The sequence below is a fragment of the Denticeps clupeoides genome, chromosome 1, assembly GCF_900700375.1.
Source record: "Denticeps clupeoides chromosome 1, fDenClu1.1, whole genome shotgun sequence".
In the NCBI taxonomy this organism is placed as follows: Eukaryota; Metazoa; Chordata; class Actinopteri; order Clupeiformes; family Denticipitidae; genus Denticeps; species Denticeps clupeoides.
The window spans coordinates 15615565-15637408 of record NC_041707.1 but is presented as its reverse complement, the minus strand read 5'-3'; the positions used below and the strand labels follow the sequence as shown (position 1 = coordinate 15637408).

The 21844-nt window shown below is 42.0% G+C and overlaps 1 protein-coding gene across 5 annotated transcripts in view; it reads right to left on the bottom strand.

The window, feature by feature from the left end:
- Positions 1 to 21844, bottom strand: part of eml5 (EMAP like 5) — a 55923-nt gene that overhangs the window by 32484 nt on the left and 1595 nt on the right. For all 5 annotated transcript variants that reach the window (XR_003749563.1, XM_028977505.1, XM_028977514.1 and 2 more), the window contains exons 2-4: positions 7090 to 7249; positions 4350 to 4448; positions 3787 to 3855 (exon numbers count right to left, since the gene is read on the bottom strand). Coding sequence is in view for 4 of the 5 variants with exons in the window: in XM_028977505.1 (XP_028833338.1) it covers positions 3787 to 3855; positions 4350 to 4448; positions 7090 to 7249 (328 nt within the window). In the remaining variant the exon portion in view is untranslated. The remainder of the gene's footprint in view (positions 1 to 3786; positions 3856 to 4349; positions 4449 to 7089; positions 7250 to 21844) is intronic.

Here is a 21844-nt window from a genome sequence, read left to right as displayed (position 1 = left end):
TGATTAAACACTATTACAAAAGAATTATGCTCTTCCCTTTTATGAGCAAGTCAACCCTCCTCTGTCCAGATGAACCACATCACAAGTTTTCATTGCAGTTTTGTGTAATATTACCTAATTGACGTGTTTCCATTAAGCACAGTTTTTGCTTATTGAGGAAAAGAATAGACAATATAGAACTACAGAACAATGAGCTCATTTCTGGGTAAAACACTTAACATGTAGAGTAGTAATGGACATGTCTTTGAAATTCTCTCAGAAATCAGGAGTGGTTGTTGCCTAGTAGGTTACTCTGGATAAGGGCCTACGAACCAGAACTTCACAAATTCACAGGTTCAAAATCCACTTACTACTCTTCTGTCCAGGAGCAAGACACTTAGTGTCTCCAGGGGGACTGTCCCTGGAACTACTGATTGTAAGTTGCTATTAGGTCCGTCTGATAAATGCCATAAATGTAAATGCTGTTACAATCGTTAGCTGTGACAAAGATCCTGCCAGTTTTATTTGAGATGTGATTCTTAGACCTCTTGAAATCTAAGTGAGAATCACACCCCACCAAACCAACATATTCTTAGTCAAAACAATGAATAATACATTCTACCTCTCTGCCTTAATGAATATTGTATGGGATTCAACCTTGAAATTAAAGCTAAAAGCTGAACTTAAAAAATGTTTTTTTCATCTGTTTCACTGATATTTTGTGTGTTTACAGGTGACTGTCTGGTAAGTTGTATCATTTATCCCTTGTTCACATCAAGGTACTCTGTGAGACCAATTAAACAGTTAAAACACATAAATATGCTTTTCTGTCATCTTATATGATTTATTTCTCTTTCCCCCAATACCCTTTTCATGTATTTATGCACCCTGCTGAAATACAAGATTGGGTTCTGTGAACCAACACAGCAAATGAACTCCAAACTACAATGAAAATTTGACTCGGTATTTCACATCTGCGCTTCCGAGGCACTTTCACCCTCGGGTTAATAAGCCCACTCTTACTGTTCTCGTATGTTAGGCTCTACCCTTTCAGAAGTGGTATCAGGACCTCAGCGTCTCACTTTCATTGCCATGCCAAACTCACACCTTCTTCCTGGTGCACTAACCAGGAAGCCAACACAGCAGCTCAATATCTTTCATCTGAAGAGCTCTGGAAACAAAAAAATCAAAGCCATAATTCCAACTTTTTTCCAACACACACCACTGTCATATGCATAATTACTGCTACTAAATTAGCACCGACGATGATGCTTTAGCCTGCTAAATAACAAAGCCTACAAAAGGTATGCACGCTAACTGGTGAAACCACACGGGTGCAGTTTGAGCTGAGGGAACCCTTTAAAAAGCAATATGACCACATAAAAAACAGTTGAAGATTATGTGCCCCCTGGCTCCCATTGAAATTTTCTTAGCTCTAACATAAAAGCCACCTGAGCCTCATTCTAGAATCCATATCCAGCAAGACACAGGCTGTTCTGCCGAACTGTTCTGACAGACGGCGGCAGTGATTTAAAAGCGAGGAGTCAGGGTGGAGATACATAGAGAGAAAGATAAAGAGAAGCAGCATAAATTGCAATAAGACTTATGTCTACTTTCAGAACCTCTTCCAGCCATGTTAGAGGTGTCACCAGAGCAGCTGTAAGTCTGTAGTCGAGGCGGAGTGTTTAAATGTGATGGAGCGGCTGGTTGACAGCCCTAATTGCTCACATTAGCTTAATGCCAACCAGGCGGACAGAGTCCAACAAAGAAACTAATTTCTCATGAATACATTAGCAATCAACATTATATTTCCTCCATAAACATTATTACCTCATTAATCTGAACATCTGTGCCAGATGTACTTTTTTTGTAATTGAACTGCAGAATATTCATATTCACATTTATTCCATGTTTTATGATCTGGGGTGCACAAAGCTGGATAATCTCCATGGGGAAATCCATGTGAACACACTGGCCAGGAAGCAGCGCTCCGCCACTGCAGAGGGAGGAGGGGAAATAGAGAGAAAGAGGGAGGTGATAGAAGCCAGTGTTTCCCAGTGGCTGCCTTAGAAAGGGGGATTACTGCAGCCTAAATCTCCTGTCTGCACTGAGTGCTATAATCGCTGAGCAAGCGCAGGCCCAGAGAGCAGATGTCACATGGTCCATGGGGAAAGGCTCAGGAATTATGTGGGACAACCGCGCTGTCCTTGCACCAGGCGTCAAAGACAGATAAGAAGAGGGAGAGACAGGGCAATGGAATGGACAGAGGGATAAGAGAGAGGCAGAGTGACAATACGAAAATGAAAGAGAGCAAGATAGAGACAGAGACAAAGAGAGTGAAGAGGAGAAACCAATGAAAGCAGAACCTTTGTTACTTTGTTAGAACAATTTGTTACTGATGTCTGATGTCTCTCTTCCTTTCATCTTTCTCCCCCTGCATCCTCCCATCTCTCTTTATTTGACTGTGTATTTCCACCTCCACACAGCTCAGTAATTCCATAGCTGAGAGGGAGGGAGAGAGGATTCTGATTCACTCAACACAAAATTGATTTCTCCAAGGAGCACATTGTTGTCTTTACAGAAAAGGATGAATTGACAACAGTCCCTCCACAAACACACACACACGTCTAATGCACACACTAATAAATACACAACCGATCAGCTCTGCAGGGCCATAGCACAGTTTTGACCCAACACAGCTGTTCGGGGTGGCGAAGTGCACTACAAAATCTATTTTTTGAAAAGCCCACGATTCGTGCTAAGCATTCATCTGCACTCTCTTGAGCACAAGATGCAGGCGCGTTCCACCCACATCCACGCTCACATGAAACAAGGAGTCAAGGTTTGTATTAGCCAGCAGCAGCTGAAAGCAGAACAGAGCCTTCAATTACTGAATAGTGAAGAATATAGTATCCTCACACCCAGCTACCAAAGGTGATAGTTTGAACTAAATCAGCACAGAAATATTCAGCAACACTGTGTTCTTTCTGACAAGGACTTCTTTGAATCGATGCCTGTCCTTCAGACTTCAGTTGTAGGTGATGAATAGCTGCAAGGCTGCACCTCTTTCTCCAAAGAGGTTCTTATGCCACTCAAAGCCAAAGAAAAGTCAACTTCTTTAAAACACTGACAGTTTCTAACAAAATACAAAGCAATTCACTCTAAATATTGGGTCTCCTTTTAGGGTTCACTGCTGGTGTTCTCATTGTGTGATAATGTTTGTGATTTATGTACCTACCTTAGTTTGAATCATTTACAGAACAGTGTATGACTAAACATCAGGCAGATGTTAGTAAGATTGGTACAATTGCTTATAAGAACTTTAGATCTGGGTCTTATTTAATAGTGGTTTATAAGACTATACTATCGCTTCCATCACTGAACCCATTTGTCCAAGTCAGTCACACGGGGAAGCCAGAACATATCCCATCAATCTCCAGACACAAAGTGGGAACAAACCCAGAGAGAGCCCATACACTCGGACACGGGCTAATTTCCTGCTGCTAGCTAACAAGCCTGCAGAAGGAAGCTGGTGCACTTGGATGAAACTCATGCAACAGCTAAGAAGTTCTGCATATAGCCAGTGGCTGAACTCAGTCTGAGTTAGCAGCTCAAACTACTGCACTACCAAGCTGCCCCATTTACTATTTATATCAAATTCAGTGTAAAAGGCTTCCCCGGGGAAGCTCGAGACCTTGAAGGCCTGCACAACATGTGCATTGATGCAGCTTGAACCTTGAAAGGAAAAATAAAACATTATAAACCTCTTTTACACAAAGTTTCATTAAAAAAAAAAAAACACCATACCTTGATATGTTTGACTCCACAGCTCACAAGCTTACTTGGCTGATATAAATCCCATGATATATCAAATATCTGAGGAAAAAGAACAATTATTACAGGAATCATGGCAGAACCATTCTGTAGGTTCTGTTTGTCTGTAGCTGTTTGCAGTCCTGGGATGTAGCTCATTCCTCCTGATGACATAACACTGTTATAGCATCATTATCTTCCTAATGGTAAATGGGTTGAACTGCAGTGTACAAAAAGGTGCAAAAAGCAATTTTAAAAATGCTGCAAAAAGTAACTGCTATTAATGCGCCGTTCCATTTTGCACAGCAGTATTTGAACTATTTTACTTCGGACATTTATTATTCATTTCACTACTTTAGCACTGTCTGTCTCATATACATATTTAAATGTTTACACTCATTCAACTGAAAAGGAGCCAAAAAAATTATATTTTGTTATAGAGATTTAATTTAGTGGTGGTCTAGTCCTCACTGTGACATAAGTGTTTGTGTGTGTGTGTGTGTGTGTGTGTGTGTGTGTGTGTGTGTGTGTGTGTAAAAGTGTTGATGTGTAAGTACCCTGTCTGTATGGCCTGGAGCAGCTGCCAGCACCTTCCCTTTCCTCCAGTCCCAAACACAGATTGTGTTCTTTGCATCCAGCCCCACAGACACCAAACACTGTTAAACAAAGGATCAAATAATTATAAAATAATAGATAAACTAGTCTTCAAGTGTAATACAAATGGTGACTCCCCAAAGGCCCTAAGTTGATTTGATTTTCAAAAGCCTTTGCTCTGTGTAATTACTTCATTCAAACAATGTTGATGGAACGTTATGCTGTTACAGAGACACTGGTATAAAATTCAATAAAAAAGTAATTAAATACAATTTTCAACTACAAATATGTGAGAAAGTGAGCTATTGAAGAATCATAAGAGTCTTCATAGCAGAAAATCACATAATATAGCTCAGAGCTGTTCCCCCTGTGCTCCATGATCCAAGATGCCTGGAGAGATGATGGTGAGGGCAATACGGCTTTAAAAAAACCTAACCTTGCTCACAGAAGCTGGCTGGGACACTTGCCATGTTGTGTACACCCATCATTCTCTCTTAGTTCACTTGTCAGCAGTGGACATAAAGGGAAAAAGCTATTTTAAAAATATTGTGATACATGGTTCCGTGTTCATTTTATCTTTATTGGAGACAGTTTTACACTGGCTGAATGGAAAGCTTGGTGCTGGCCAAGCCTGGGCTATTCAGTATTAAAAGCTAAAGGTGTAAGCCGTTTATTTTTATTAATAATGTAATGTAATATTTTTGAGGGTTTTTGTTTTTTTGTTTTTCAACCAAAACCAAAACTACATGTGACCATAAGGGTCAGTTACAGTGCAACACAGCAGCACACAAAATCCACTCAGTACACATCACCATCCTGGGTAATAGATGAGACTACCGAAGCTACTCTTCCATCAAGCATGCCATAGCCACATCAGCCCAAATTTCACGTTTGAATGACTTTGGACCTCATAGGGCTAGCTGGAGTGTCTATTTAGGAACTAAGATGGTCATGTTGCCACGTGTGACACATAACACCTTCAGGATTCAGGATTTCCATACCATGACAAAGCCTATTACCAGTTTGGCTTATTCAAATTATTATTGGGGGTTGCTGCCATACGGCTTCATCACAAGACCTGGCTTCTTCATTTCATGAGTGTCACTGAGGTGATATATGATTTATGATATATGAGATTAAATGAGCCAATTATGTTTGATAACATCCCCAGGCATGGATTGAAAAAAAAAAAGCAAGTCTGAGATTCAAACCCAAGACGTACTTTAAATGCAACCTGGAGGTTTATCCCTCATCCCATAAAAGTGGGTTTATTGCTCAAAGTATTGCCAGACAGTCTAGCTGATGCTGCACTGAGGGCAAAAAAAAACAATAAGAAGGGATCCATAATGCTTTGTACATTGAATGTAAAATAGTATTTTCTGCTACAGAATGAAGTTAAAAATCATTTCACCATATAGGATCCCCTGTTATATGCCAACGCTATGCAGGCTTAAAGCATATATTCTGCTTGTTAGTGTCATAAAAACAAGTTGACTGGTCGACAGCAGTGCTCTGTGCCAACCCTGCTTGCGGGCGGATCGGTGACATGACACAGGCTTCATGACACCAAGCAGAAGAGAAGAGCTTCTGCAGACATTTAAAGATTTACCCACAGTGTCCGGCCATTTCATCCTTCTCAAGTCATCCTGAAAGATACAGATGAGGTTAATTTAGCTTTCTCTACTCCAACACTTCGGCTGTGCAGCTCTGCTTATGGCGACAAGTCCCAGCGGGAGCAGGAACACTCGGCGGTGAGATCAAATGCAGCCCAGCTAGCCATGAAATATTGATTTTGGAAATCAGACTTTTTTTTTTCTCTTTCCCTCCATGTCTGACAGCAGGGAGTGTACACAGAAACGCTTGCGCTGCAGCCCTCATGGGACCAGACCAGAGAAATGAGACACTGGGAAAGGCTGCGAGGGATGGTGGGCTGTTAATCCAAGCAGCTAAAACATGACACAATGTGTTTGGTTCAATCCACAGGCAATAAAAGACTCGGTTCACACAAGGTAAATAGAATTAAAAGAGAATTAAAACACATTTCTTGCTTAGAAATTAAACAAAAAGGAAAATAGCAACTGCCAGAATTTGGTGTTAGTGTGTACTGGACAAGTAAGGGCTTAAATCACAGCAGGGCATTCCCAGTCATTCTGGATGGTTGCCTATGAACTTGTTTGTTGGGGCAGAAATGGTTTTGGTGAACAGTGAGCACCAGTGCATCCTCCATCATGTTGCGGTGGCCCATTTCCCCTTTAAAACAGTTCACTGTTGTTCACAATTGTTAATAATTATGATTCACCATTGTCTTTAGTATGATGTCCAGATTGTGCTGTGTTTGTATGAACATACAGAGGCGAGAAGTTGATGATTATGCCACAACACAGGCTCCTGTCACACTCTCTCACCATCTGCCAAATTTCAGGGTCTCTTCTTGTTTCAGATATTTGGGAATGCATTTAAATGAAGAATGATCTTCTGGTGTGTTAAATAATCTTTCTTAAATTAAAACCAGTCTTTTTCCTGAAACAGGAAACACCAATTGGTCTTCCAGAATATGAGCCCTTATTTTCAGTGATTGAATGCAGGATACAGGATGTCAGTACGTCCGTACGATGTCAGTAGTAACAATGTACAGTACGTTGTAAAAAGCAAAGCATAAATAAAAACGTATTGATTCACAGGATGTAATTGAGTCTTTCTCACCTGCCCCTCCAAGTCAAAGGCCAGGCAGGCGATGCCGTGAGTGTGCATGTCTTTCAGGATGGACACGCTCTGTGTGGTGTATGAGTCCCACACACAGATATATGGTTCTTTTCCCACCTGACCTGTCGCCACCAGCACTCGCTCCGGGTGGAGAGCTAGACTGCAGAGACAAAAAAAAATTTTTACTTGTTTTCTACCAGTCACATTTTACAACAAGTTACCTCTTTACTTATAAACCAGTCCATGTTTACAGTGGTGGCCTAGCGGGTAAGGAAACAGACTCATGATCAGATGGTTGCCGGTTCAAATCCCAAACCACCAAGGTGCCAATGAGGTGCCACTGAGCAAAGCACTGTCCCCACACACTGCTCCCCAGGTGCCTGTCATGGCTGCCCACTGCTCACCAAGGGTGATGGTTAAAATCAGAGGACACATTTCGTTTTGTCACTGTGTCCTGTGCTGCAGTGTTTCACAATGACTTACTTATGTAACTGTTTATATTTTTTAAAATAAATTAGTGACACCAAGACAAATTTTTAAATGCATGTTAAGAGAGATACAATTGGGAAATGTGCCTTGAAAATAAGACAATGTTTAAATAAATAGTTAAAATAAATAAGTTTCATATTTGCAACGTATTATGAAATTTATCAGCAAAGAATACTAAAACATTACAAGAATTACAGAGCAGGGTAGTTTTAATAATTTTATTTGGAGCACTGAAGAACACTGAATAAAATAAAACAAAAACCATCATAAAACATGCTGCAAATAATGTTTTAGTGTTTGTATGTGATCATCACCATACTGACACCTGTGAATAAATGTAAATGATGTAAGTATAATAAGATGACATATTATGAAATATTTGCCCTCTCTTGGAGGACTGAGTAGCCTTTGCCAAGGTCAGGTGTTGTCATGAGTAGTCAAACAAAGACTTGACAAACGGGGTCACTGAGTTAACCCATTATTTACACTAATCTGCAGGATCTGCTTGTTCTCAAATGGTCTTAATGATGGGTACTGTGAGTGAACAAAATATCATATTATTTCAACCAATAACATAATAAAATGAACCATGTGCTCTTTATGCACAGGGTGAGTGACACAATCACTACCTGCTGATACTAGCCTTTTGTCATTGTCACAAAGCCAGTCATGACAATATCACCACATCTTCAGGAGGCCATATTCCTGTTAGCAGGGGGTAGGGAAGGGCGTGTGCCTGGACACGTGTGCATTTTGTGTTATTTCTCTCTGCTCATTACTCATACCTATGCATGAGTTCCATCAGTCTGAGGTCATGCATGTTGAATCATATTATATCACCTCTGCATTTTCATCCAGCACTTCTCCAGCATGGGAGAGTCCTCCGGCACCTTAACATTACATAACACCCGTCTGCACTTCCCCTGACTGCTGAACAGAATGTAGATGCAATGTGCACAGACACATACACACATTTCATACAATACAGAACTCTGTTTAATCATCCAAATGGAAGAATGGATGAATAAATGATTTTCTGTGGACAGTTCCTCCCAGGCCCCAGGGGAGGATAAGAGTAGGATATTTAGGAGTGATAGAACTGTACGATTCAATGAGCAATTTCTTCCTCTGTCTGCTCATGTTACCGTGGGTCCATATTGATGGACGGAGGTACAACTCTCCAGCTCCCTGGCCACTAATAACGGGTTGCAGACAATCCAGCATTGATATTCAAAAGCTGCTTTATTTCTGGTGGACTGGAGAGGTGGGTGGTGGTCGGGAACTGGTCATCTCTTGGTATGATACATTTTTTCCTTTGGCTCTTCTATGACTGTCTATTCTCATTCTGGAAGCGCCTCTGGTTGTTGGCTGCAGTTTTGGCACTCACACTCTCGCAGTCTAAGCTCTTTAAAATGGCTTTGATGCCTGCCGGCGTAACCCTATTCAATCGAGAGCAGAGCGCCGCAGTTCTAAATGTGAGTAAAACCAAGACCAGGCAAAAGTACCCTCCTCCCACTCTCCTCGCTCTGTCTCTCAAGTACTTGCTCTCTCATGTTCTCTGAGCTTCCCTCTTTCTAATCCCTTAAAGCAATCAGAAGAAAATGCACCATTTATCACCCATTAAACCCATTGGATTTCATAGATTCAGTCCAGTCCTGAAATACCCAGCATGAGGATCTTGGTCCAGATGAGCCCAGTACACCAGTATACACATCCCACCAGCCATATTACACAATCATACATGAAGTGGCTGTAAATAGCAGACATTAGATATTTCACCCATTCAAAACTACAAGTTTAACATCTGAAACAAAAGCTACATAACAAGAAAAAAAGCTATTTGAATTGCTGTATTCAATAGACATATCATCAGATGTTGTTATGAATAGGGAACCTTGCGTCAGCTTGTATAAGGTGTCAGAAAGAATCAGTGCAATAGATCTGCCGGTCAAGGGCTGCAGAGAGGAACTGTGACTTGGGAGGACAGCTAGGAGGGAGCGGGTCGGCGGAAAGCTCAGCAGCGTGCGAGGCTCCCTCACCAGCCACTTGACCTGGCTTAGCCCGTGCCTCCTACTGTAAGACTCAGCGAGTGAGCAGAGCTGGGCACGAGATATGGAGCCTGGAGCGATTAAAGAGAGACTTGCTCAAGTGGCACAGAGGATGATGTGACACACACACACAAACATCATACACACATTCAAATAATTGCTCACACACACTAAAAATGCACTTTCAAGCTGTGACAAATGCATACTCATGTAATAGTAGTGAAAGTGAAGTGCTGGGCAGCCACGACAGGCGCCCGGGGTGCAGTGTGTGGTCAGCAACCTTCTGATTAAGGGGCCGCATCCTTAACCACTAGACCACCACTGCCCCATAGTATGTGAACATGGAGTGCTTACCACTGTACAATTGTATTTTCCAAATACATTATTACACATTAATTACATTAAAGGTCCTGGTGCAGAATTAGAGCCACTTTAGCCAATCACACTCGCGTGAGGGGAAAAAAAAACATTTGTGTTCATTTGTACATGCAATTACCAAACAACTGCAATGCTTTGCACATTTTCAAGCCATGATGGTCGGTGGAGTTACTTCTTTTAGGGGAGGGGTGGGAAATTCTCTTGGACAAGGCAGGAGAAACAGGAGGTAACCTTTCCCCTTTTGATGACAATAATTCCATATCCGACCGTCTGAGCTGCCGCTCTCTGAACGGCAACAGAGAATTCACAGCACTCTTTATACAGCCACAGACCGGCTAGGGGAACTCGTATCAATGTTAAATATTCGCACAATATGACATTTTCATAATAGGGGACCTTTAATTACACTCACACTAAACTACTGTGCATAGTTACTCACAGTTACACAAGCACCCAAAATAGTCTTGCTATGCACACAGGTGCATGCATGCAAAAACATTTACATGGAAACAGATACGGACTGGTGCACACACTCACACACCTAATCTAACATACACACTGCTCAGCTCCCATTATCAGCTGCACTACATGTCCTAAAGGGGGTAGGGTGGATTAACCTCGACTCTTCATTCAAACAAGCAGAGGACAGATGGTGCAAATCATTCCATGACCCACAATACTCACGCAATACTAACACATTCGCACACTCTCATGCATGCTTGCTGCATGCATGAACTAAAGGCACACAAGCTCAGTGTGTGTGTTTTATAAGCGTTAGAACTCCAGCTGTTGGGTTGAACAGAGCTCAGCGGTCATAAACACCACCGCTGAATCAATCCAGAAATACCCACACTGTGATGTTCCTGAAAAACTAACCATCGGGAACAGATTAGTGTACAGGAAAAAAGAAGAAGGGGGCTTTCTACAGCCATGTGCACACATGTCCATAATGCATGCTGTCTGCAGCAGAACATGGTCATGGTCTCCTTGAGGCCGTCCAGAGCACCATTCTAGCTCAGCACAGCGCACTGCGCATTCATATTTGGCTCCTCACAAGAACCCTGCATTACTGTTGTGGCGCGCCAGTGTCTGTTCTGAGGGGACCTTCATCTTTAATTCTCTCTGATCAGTGGGCAAACCAGTGTTTGCCAGCTGATTCCTGTACACACTACAGAATGTTTACATTATGTTAATTCATTTGAATATTGATTTGTTTGACACAAAATGCTGCATTTCTATAAAAAAAAAGGATACTGACAAGAATTCTGACAGTAAAAGGCTAGTGGCACAATTTTCCCTTTTTCTGGCTTGATTTGGGGTCACTACTCCATCTGCAGTGGTCCGTGAAGTAAATGTACTTCAGTTGAACCGGGTTAGAGCAGGCCAGCCACACGTAGATATAAGCTACACCTCAGACCAATTCCAGATATAACACCAGATTGTAATACTGCACGTTCCCCAACATTAACCTGCTAAAAAATGTGCTTGGGTCAAGTTTTTAAAAACCGTTTTCTACCAGCCTTTTATTCTAGCATCACCTCTATTTTCTTCTTCCAGATCCTTCAGTCCCCTCTTTTCAGGCACTTCTGTGTCATTCTTTGTCACAATGAGATCGTCATCGTCTCTCTGGGTAAGGCTTCTATTTGCTAATGGGAACAGGGCTTCAGAGGTGCTGCAGGCCGTGGCGTCACTGTTGTCTGCCTGGTTCCATCTATGGCTGCCTTCTGCTCTATTAGCTAATGGGATCGGGGGAGGGTGGGTGGCACAGCAAGACTGCAGTGTCTGTTCTGAAATATGGCTGTGGGTTACAGGAACTCCTGCCTGCCTATCTTTGGCTGAAAAAAGTCTTTATGAGTGGCAGAGCTGCCAGAGTCAAAAGAACTTTCTAAATGGAGCAGCGATGATGATGATGTGTATGTATGTATTGGTGGATGTGTGTGCATGTAATAAGGACTGTTCTCTCACGTGTTCTGTGTGGCTGGACGTGTTTTTGTGTCCTGTCTCTTTTAGGTTTACTTTGTGGGAGGAGTTGAAGCCTACCAGCTCCACCTACCATCTGCCATTGGTCAGCTCCATCTATGTAAAGAGACTTCAGATGGTGTTCGGCAGGTCTTTTGGGAGGTCCTCAGGGTCCACAGAGATCTGCAAGGAGCTCCGTTGGGGATCTTGTTCATGTTTCTTGTTGCTTTGTGTGATAGACCCTTTGTTGTTTGCCTGTGTTAGCCTGTTAGCTTTATGTGCTTTTTTGTTAACTTGTGCATGTTTGAGTTATCCCCGCTGGACCATCCCTTCCTTTTGGCTTTTTTGATGTTAGTTAGCTGTCCTGAGTCCACTGTATTATTGTACATGTTAGCACCCTGCAAATAAAAGCACTGTTTGTATGTGTAACAGTGGACCTCCTCCTCTCCACACCCTTGTCGCGTTTCTTAGACCCCTAGACTTAGGAACGTGACAAAGACAGGTTTATCAGTGTGTGTGTGTGTGTGTGTGTATGTGTATATTGTTTGTGAAGGAGTGTGTGTGTTTATAAGAGCATTTCGAAGCAGGGGGGATATGGAGTCGTGCCAGGTGAGCCCTGTTAACTCAAAGAGAAAGCTGCCCAGCTCCAGTAACAGCAGGGCGTCATGGTGACGGGGGATGGAGGCGACAGATGAGTGGGTGGGGTCAACGGCCGTCTGGAACAAAAGCGCAGGACTTGGTGTCTGTAGACACAAGAGCCGTGCTCAGTAACTCAGTGTCTGGTTTCATTTGGCCTCCATTCTAGATGTCTAGTTCCATGGGAAACAAGAAGAATGGAGAGCAGACTGAGCTTTACAGCATGCAGCACTGCTTCTCACACACAGTTCATTCACTTACCAACATAAAAAACAGCTGAATACTCATTTAGACAGTCGAGACTCAGTTCATATGTGCTTTTAAAATACATTTTTGCCGTTTATCTGTACAAGAACTGCGCCCTGTGACACTTTTTTTTTTTTTTTTGCACAACCAATTGAACCAAAGTGGGCATCGAAGTTCAGTCACCAAAAGTGGGAATGGAGACAAAGCTGATATTTTCAGTTTCTGTCTGTACAGAGACCTACAACAACAACAACAACAAAACGTGAGTTTAGAAAATGGTGTGAAATAAGCTTAATGAGCAGAAAAATGGTTGGTTTTCAGTCTGCATTCACCACTGACCTCAGAAAAACAGTCCGTGTGAATGAGGAATTATCTTGTATTGGAAAACATAATGTGAAGTAATGTAGTAGGGGTGGTAGTAGCCTAGTAAGTAACACACTCGCCTATGAACCAGAAGAACCAGAAGTTCAAACTCCACTTACTACCATTATGTCCCTGTAACTTTGGTTTTGGCATCTGATAAATGCTGTAAAATTGATGGGATGCATCGTGATGCATCAACAATCGAGACATTGATAATTGTAATCGAATCGTGAGACCAGTGAAGATACACACCTCTACCATTAAAGCTACCATTGTAAGGGCAACTGAATGGGCACTATTGTCCAGTTCAGTGTTACAAACTACACTGAAAAAAGTGAACACTGGTTAAAAATTTTGATAATTGATGTAATGTGAATAAACCAAACAAACCTGTTGTCATTAGAATTATAGCAAGGTAAAAACTATTTACTCATAAGAATAAATATGGACAGTTTAGTTTAAACTACTAAACTCTCATAACTACTGTAATGAGAGAGCAACAAACAACATCTTGGGGTTCCTCCCATTTTAAACTCTGTTTATAACACATCATCAAAGATTGTGATCTGGCTGATAGATCCTCTTCAAGGTACAGCTAACTAGCAAACACATGTTATTTCTATATATTTAAATAAATCCTGATAATGTCTTAGACCTTACATTAGTGAACAAGCCCCACACTCAGCATCAAGTGCTGTGTATAGAGCCGGTCCAAACATTGGGCCCAATTAGTTTAATGTAAGGAGGAGATCATTTGGGTACCTTCACTGAGTCACTGTCAGTCACTTCTGTCATTCTGATTAATTTTCAGACTCAATATGGAATCAAGACCCAGCAAATAAATGTTGTGCATATGGACCAGTCTGTAATTACAGTTCTCTGTACAATCAAACAAACTTGTAATTAAGGTTCCGTGCACAGCTTAATTAGTTCAATTAGCTATTCAATGAAATCAGCATGAAATAACACAGGAGAAGTGCTTTAAAAAAATTGCAGTGCACGCAACTTTATTAGAAGTTAATCCTTGATTTAACCTGGTTTAAGAGTTAATCCAAGCTCAACCCAGCCTCAACCTGATTGAGAATATCTTATAAAGATTTAAAAATGGGCTAAAAGATGCTGGGAGCTATAAACCTGCACCTTGTAAACAAGTTTTGTAAATGCAAAATTCGTCTCAAGTCTATAAACCCATGACAGGCATTTTATCCGGCCTGAAACCCAAGAGGTCTCACCTTCACAAACAGTTAAGTCATTCATACTTGAAGGACTTTTAACCACTGAAAAGGATATGGTATGACAGGTGAGCGGACATGTTATTTTGAGGGTGAACATTCACACACTCAGGTTTGATCCAGACTAAGGTGGCAGGCACCTTGCTCACTTGTTCTTAGGATTATAAGAAAGGAGGGGATTATCACATTTTCAAAAGTCGGTATTTATCTTGGCTGGCTTCTATAAAGCATCTTTAATTCTTTAAACAGTAATACCCGGTGTGCTGCACCCATACAAAGTGAAATAGACCCAAATAAAAGAGCAGTGTTGTTTTTATTTATTGAATTTTTGAAGCATGGCTATTATGGTGGTTTATAGTTGATCTTGAGTGATTGGCGTGACAAAAACTCACAGCACTGGTTCATTTGCTCCTAACCTCATGTCCATCCAAAACGGTTTTCTCAGCTTGGTTCCGTGGCAGTGGCAGCCAGTAAAGCTGCTGAATCACCCTGTTCACTAAAGAGCCCCCTGCTCTCTGCCAGCCTAATTTAAACCGACAGGTGCCCTCTTTAACAAACACAAACAGCACTTTAGCCTGGAGAGCAGAGCCGATGCTGCATCTGCAGCCAGGCAGGGCAACTGCCACAGACCTGGCCGGCACCTGCTGCCCTGGATGTGATCTGGCCATTCAATCATTCATTCACACACACACTACACTCCTGTGAACTCAGCAGCCCAGACATGAGGGTTCTGAATGAAGATATGCATTAGCAGCATTGTGTATATGTGTGTATGCTGACGGATTCTGTGTGGAGATTGCCAAGAACACAAAGTTCCTCAACACCAGCTCAACATCCTGTGGAGGCTGAGGAAAGCCCATCTCCCACCGCCCACCCTCACCACCTTCTATAGAGGGACTATTAAGAGCTGCCTGGTTTGGGAACTTCACCACATCCGACTGCAAGGCTCTACAGCGGATATAGAGGACCGCTGAGAAGATCATCGGAGTCCCTCTTCCCTCCATAACGGACATTCACCACACACGCTGCATCCAGAAAGCAACCACCATTGTGAAGGACTCTGCACATCCCTCACATGCACTCTTCAACCTCCCACCTCCTACCAAAAAGGTACCAAAGCATTCGGGCCCTCACCTTCAGACTATGCAATAGTTTCTGCAATAGTTCAGGTCATCAGACACCTGAACTTTTCACTCTGGTCTGACACACACTCACACACCCCATAATATTATCGATTATTGCACTGTTCCACTTTGCATGGCAATATTTGCACTATTTTACTTTGCACATGTATTACTCATTTCACTAGTTTAGTGCTGTCTGTATCATTATGTCCTTCATGCTTTTGATAATGTTAAGCTTGCACTGCCTGCGTCCCCTGATGGCACTTTATGTAGCCCTGTTTGTCTGTGTCGCGCACGTGCACTTTATGTCCATATGTAACTTTGTTTAAATGTTACACGGAGAAACAACAGAGAAATGTTGTTTCACTATGTACTATGTAACATATATGTAGTTGAATTGACAATAAAGCTCAACTTGAAAGTGAAAGTGAAGCGATTGTCATTTTGAAACACTGCAGCGCAGGACACTGTGTACACAACAAAAAGTGTCCTCTGCTTTTAACAATCACCCTTGGTGAGCAGTGGGCAGCCATGACAGGCGCTTTGTGAGCAGTGTGTGGGGACGGTGCTTTGCTTGGTGGCACCTCAGTGGCACCTTAGCGGTTCGGGAATCGGACCGGCAACCTTCTGATTAAAGGGCTGCCACCTTAATGCTAGGCTACCACTGCCCCTGCTAACTACTTCAACTTTAACTTCAATATATGTGTATGTTTATGCTTAACACACCATCAGCAACACTCAGGGGACCACAAATTCACACCCCAAAGAATTTATGTGCATGCTACAAAATGAAGAACTGTCCATGGTGCCGATTCATGCGACCTGTGTGTGTGTGTGTGTGTGTGTGTGTGTGTGTGTGTGTGTGTGTAAAGGGTGAAGAATGGTCAATAAATGTGCAACCAGTAGCAGCAGCAGATGTGTCTCTTTCTATTAGCATCAAACAAGCTCACATGCATGCACGTGCGCACACACACACACACACACACACACAGAGAACTGTCCACATCCCACAAGAAAAACATCTCAACACACATGCCTAGTGCACAAATGTATTACACATTTATATATGATGCATTTATTACACCCACATACACACACACATACACAAACTGAATAGCATGAAACCTATGGAGTGTAAACTACAAAAAAAACATTTTACATGAGTTACATGGTTAAATGGTTTCTGGACATAAAATAAACCTGACTGTGATGTCAGTGCAGTCTGAAATTTAAGTGTGAACACAGCTCCAGCCCTCCACCCAAAATATAATAGCCTTACCCCCTCCCCAGTAAGAGAAGAAAACCCAGATTGCCAACTCTCTCTCTGAGAGCAGCCAATAAGAGAGCTGCAGATGCAAAAGGGCAAATTGAGCACCACACAGCATACAGACAGACAAGTGTACTTGTGTGGGTGAAGACCCCCGGCACCCACACACACATACGCACTTACACACAGTCTCATTGATACTGAGAAAATAAAGAGTATCAGCAGGGAGTCCAGATTAAGGATTACATCAGAAATTAGTGCACATGGTTTCCAGCTGAGCTCAGCCATCATACACACGGCGGGCAGGGCATAGAGGGAGAGGCAGGGGGTGGCAGAGCGGGGTGGGGGGAGTGAACTTGCTGGCTGGCCTCAGATTAAGCCACGTGGTTTAAGCAAGATATGATGACCACCCTTCCCCCTGCTTGCTACCATGTAAATTGGACACACGCACACGCACACACACACACACACACACACACACACATACACAGGCTGATGTCATCTAATCCAGCTCAACCGAGTAACACGGTTTCCCCACTATCAAAGCGATGCTTCACTCGTTCTGTCGCTGTGTTCTCCTGTTGCAACGTGGCTCTCTTTCTCCATGTAACTGTGCAGAAACATCCAACAACTCACATAAACCATATAAAAACACTAAGGGCTCAGTCTCCATGCTATTATAATACATATAGCACATGAGGAGTGTTTGCTAATTTAGTGTCATTCCTCCTCTCTTCAATCAGTTTTCACTGACCATATTACACCTTGTTCGTGGGGAACTCAGTGGACATTGTAAATGGAATCTGTCTTACCAGCTATTTAATTCGATAATTTAATTCAGTCGAGCCCAGAAACACAAAGCAACTTTCTTATCATACAACCTAGTATTGATGATCCAAGTCACAATATTTCATCAGACATCCAGCCAGCTCCAATTCATCAGGATTGTTGGTGGGTCCAGACTAACGTTGACAAAAAAATGGATTGTCGGATACTAAAATTTTGTATCAATTTTAAAATCAATTAGCACTGGTATCAATATATAGAGTCCAGTTTTGCATATGCCAGTTCACAGAAATCTCCAGCAGACTACAACAATATTCAACAGGCATTGCAGAGGGCAGCCCCTCCCCGGCTACCTGGAGGACCCAATGTTTACATGAGTGACACTTTAAACATGGCGGTGGGTGAAAGCAGCTTCAACATTTATTGTGTAGCACAAAGTACTTTGTATATCAGATGAACAGTCAAAACCAGAAGATGTGGACAAGCCTGTTTGCAAGAAGTGCTTCAAAGTTGTCGCTATCAAAGCGAGCAGCAGGACAAGCATTTGAAACTTGTGTTTTACAATTATGTAATTGCACAACATGCATATATTTTTTACCTTTGCGGCATGAGTGTTTTTTTTTTATATTATAATACATTTCTTTCCTTTGTTTGTTTATTTAATTATTCATTATGTTTTTTTGTCTGTTTATGTTATGTGTTTACTTATTACATTATTTATGTATTAAAGTTCCCTTGTTTGTTTTTCTACTCAAAAGCATCAGCAATTGAGTATCATCCTAAATATCGGTATTGAGTTTGAAATTTTGGTATTTTGACTCTCGACTCCCATTGAGTGTGTTTATGCTGCTGAGATATTGAGCAATAAAAATGACCACTTACTTGGTTGAATATTGTATAATATGGCTGTTTTCACTTCTTTATCTTGTATATACTCTATAAATTGTGAGCTGTCTGTATATAAGTTGAAAATTGTACATTAATTGTATTGACTGGAGCTGAATTGCCTATAAACCTGATTCTGACTTGAGGCCACTGGACACGGGATGAACAACATGAGAGAAAAACATGCAGAACCATAACGCTCGGCTAAACACAGTTGGTACCCGGGTCTGTTCAGGCCTGTTCAGCTGAACAGCCTAACAGCCCATACCCCACCCCCACCCCCACCCATGAACTCAACAACCAGCTGTGTCGATACGCAACGCCAGTGGAGCAAAGCAAATACTGAGGCCACTTCTTCAGAGCTGCAGCCAGGCGCGAAGCCAGAATGGCAGTGACACTCGTGATGGCTCACTTTCTCTAGCATTGTTCATTATGGTCACTTTTGTCAAAGCTGTCAATTACTTTTTCGTGACCTCACTGATACTTGAAATATTTGTTGTGGAGAAGGGTTAGTGAGGAAACCAATTCTTGTCTGAGCATGTTAAGCGGACATGCTAAATACATATCAGTTGGTTTTTGCCAGTTTTGTTCGTGTTTTGGTGCATTTTTGGATTGTGGGCTGAAACAATCTCATGTCTGTCAACACTTCCTGAACTACACTTGCATCCATCCCTATCATTTCCACTTGCATGCTCCATTTAATACTTCGTCTATAACAAACATCATTAAGTTTATCTTTTGGGTGAGACAAACATGGACACTCAAACAAAAAGGGTTGTGTGGGTGGTATAGTTACGTCCTAATCTCTAAGAAACAATATACAGTTTTTCTGTGTATTTCTGTAAGTGCTTGATGTGCGACACTAGCCATCATGCTCCAGCAATAAGACATTTAATGTAACCACAGAATAATGCAAATATTTGAATGCAGAGTGTGGAAACTTCGAGAAGTCAGATGCTCTAGCAGGAATCACAGAAATGGGCTAAATTAGGCATTGTGTGATGGTGTTTTATTATAGAGATATGAAAAATGTTTCTGTTTCACACAACCAACCAGAGTCAGATGAATCATTGCGACGGCCGTTTCTCTGTCCTGGAATCAGTAACTGTTCCTAAATATACATTCATTCACACACGCTGTGACTCATGGCACTTGAGTCATAAGTGTCAGTGCACGTTCAAAGCCAGCAGCCTGAAAGACACTTACATTTAGGTGCTGTGATGATCATGGGGACAGACGTGGTCCAGTATTGCATTGAGTTTCTGCTTACTTTTTTTGTCCAAACCTGATTATCTATGTAATATACATCACGCGAAACTAATATTAGATGTACAGTGGCATTTGAATAGGTCCAATGTACCACATATAATAGTGTTTTCATTTAGGTAAAGATTCGATTTTGATTGTCAATAGTTAATATCTGCTGCCATAGGACAGGGTTAAGGGTGCACTGGCAGGGCCTACAAAGCAACTCAACTCACTGGCTGTAGAGAACATGATGTTAAAGTCCTAATTAAAAGAAAACTGGGAGGCGGCAAACACAACTAGCCTCAAAACGTAGCGCAGGTGGCATGGCTTCTATATGGTCCATGTACTCCCAACCTAGCCAATTGCCAATGGCTTGATGTAATTCATCAAGCTACAGGGGCACTGTCCGATTCACTGTCATTTTCACCTTCAAACCTTGGGCTGCACCCAGAAAACAAGGCCTCCCAGAGGAAACACTGGTTCCATTTGCCAAAACTCCATAGGTGCTGTGTGGCTGGGAGGACGATCAGGCATAAATACAGAAACGAAATTCTCAGATATGTCAAATCTCAAAATCAACAACATCTGTTGTTCTGCTCTGTATCTGACCTGGACGTGAAGATGTACAAATATCACACGCTGGCTTTCCTCTGCAAGAAAGGTGCTGACAACCCTTTAATCCACCTTATCGAATACAGATGTACAGATAATACAATCTGTCTGGACACCTGCCAGCTATTGATTCCTGTTCATTTTAAAGGAGCACTGATTTGATATTCCTGCAGTGTCTATTTTTCATACCCGTCTGACAGCCCAGAAAATGCCCATGACAACGAAAGAAACCATCTGAAATGTCTTCCGAAGGCTGGTTTTCTTTCGACACTTTCTTTCCAATGTGCAAAGCATTGAATTCAGCATTTGTGATATAAAGCCTTGGTGAGAAAACGCTGTGAACAAGCACACAACTGCTCTCTCTGGAACACATCTTAAAGACATGTGAATCTCCAGTTGTGTGCACATTACCCAGCAAATGTTATGAATTTGCCCAATGACCTTGAGGTTTAAGTAGAGATCAAAATGAATGTAGAATTGAGGGTGTGCTTAACATGTTTCATCATGAATACACAATGTAAGAGAGCGTGTCTAACATTTTAAACATGCACGGCACATCTGAAAGTCTCCGATAAAACTCTCTCCTCTCATAAAAGTCTTGCCCCTGGCCCCTAGAGCATTTGCAGAAGCCAAACGTTCTGAAATATCAAAAAGCTGTGATGCAGCCGTGTAGCATATCACACAATTACGACCGGGGCACTACTGCACTGCCAACCTACAGCTAAAGTACACAACATGCGTCACTGCAGCAGGGCATTCAGGCGGTTTGCTGTGGAGGAGGAGAGGAGGAGAGGAGGAGGAAAGCAACTACTTTGGGATTCTCGTTCTCTTGCTTTGATTGCCTTGAAGATAAAATGATGAACGAACCTGAAATAGAGTGATGCTGCTCCGAAAAATGAGAATGATCCTGAATGTCTGAGCAGGCAGCAAAGTAAAGCGAGGATCAAACCCAACCACAGCGACAGACAGACCACGAAAGTTCTTTTTCCAAAGTAGTTCATTCTGTGTTGAGATCTATATAATGGTGATATCTCTGTTTCAAGAGGCAAAATATTAAATAATGTAATAAAGCAAGATCACCAGAGCCCACCTCAAACGCAACCAGACAACACTGGAATCGACCACGTAAAGGAATGAGAAACGTTTGTCTGCAGGAGAAACTCCTGACACCTGCGGCTGATAGACAGCAGACAAGCATGAGGTCAGAACAAGGACCCCCCAGTAAAATGATCCATAGGAACAATTTTTCAGCTGCAAGCTGGACTTTATATCAAACATTGCAGCGTATTATGAATGTGTTTTGAAATGAATGGAACAAACACACGTGATTGGTCATTATTGTTGTGCTAATTATTAAGAAGGACAAAACAGTGTCCTTGTCTTCCTACAATTTTTCCTGTCTTTTTGTTTTTTGGAGGACTTCAGGCACTCGCTAAGATATAAGAACAAGGGCAAACACATACACACACACACACACACACA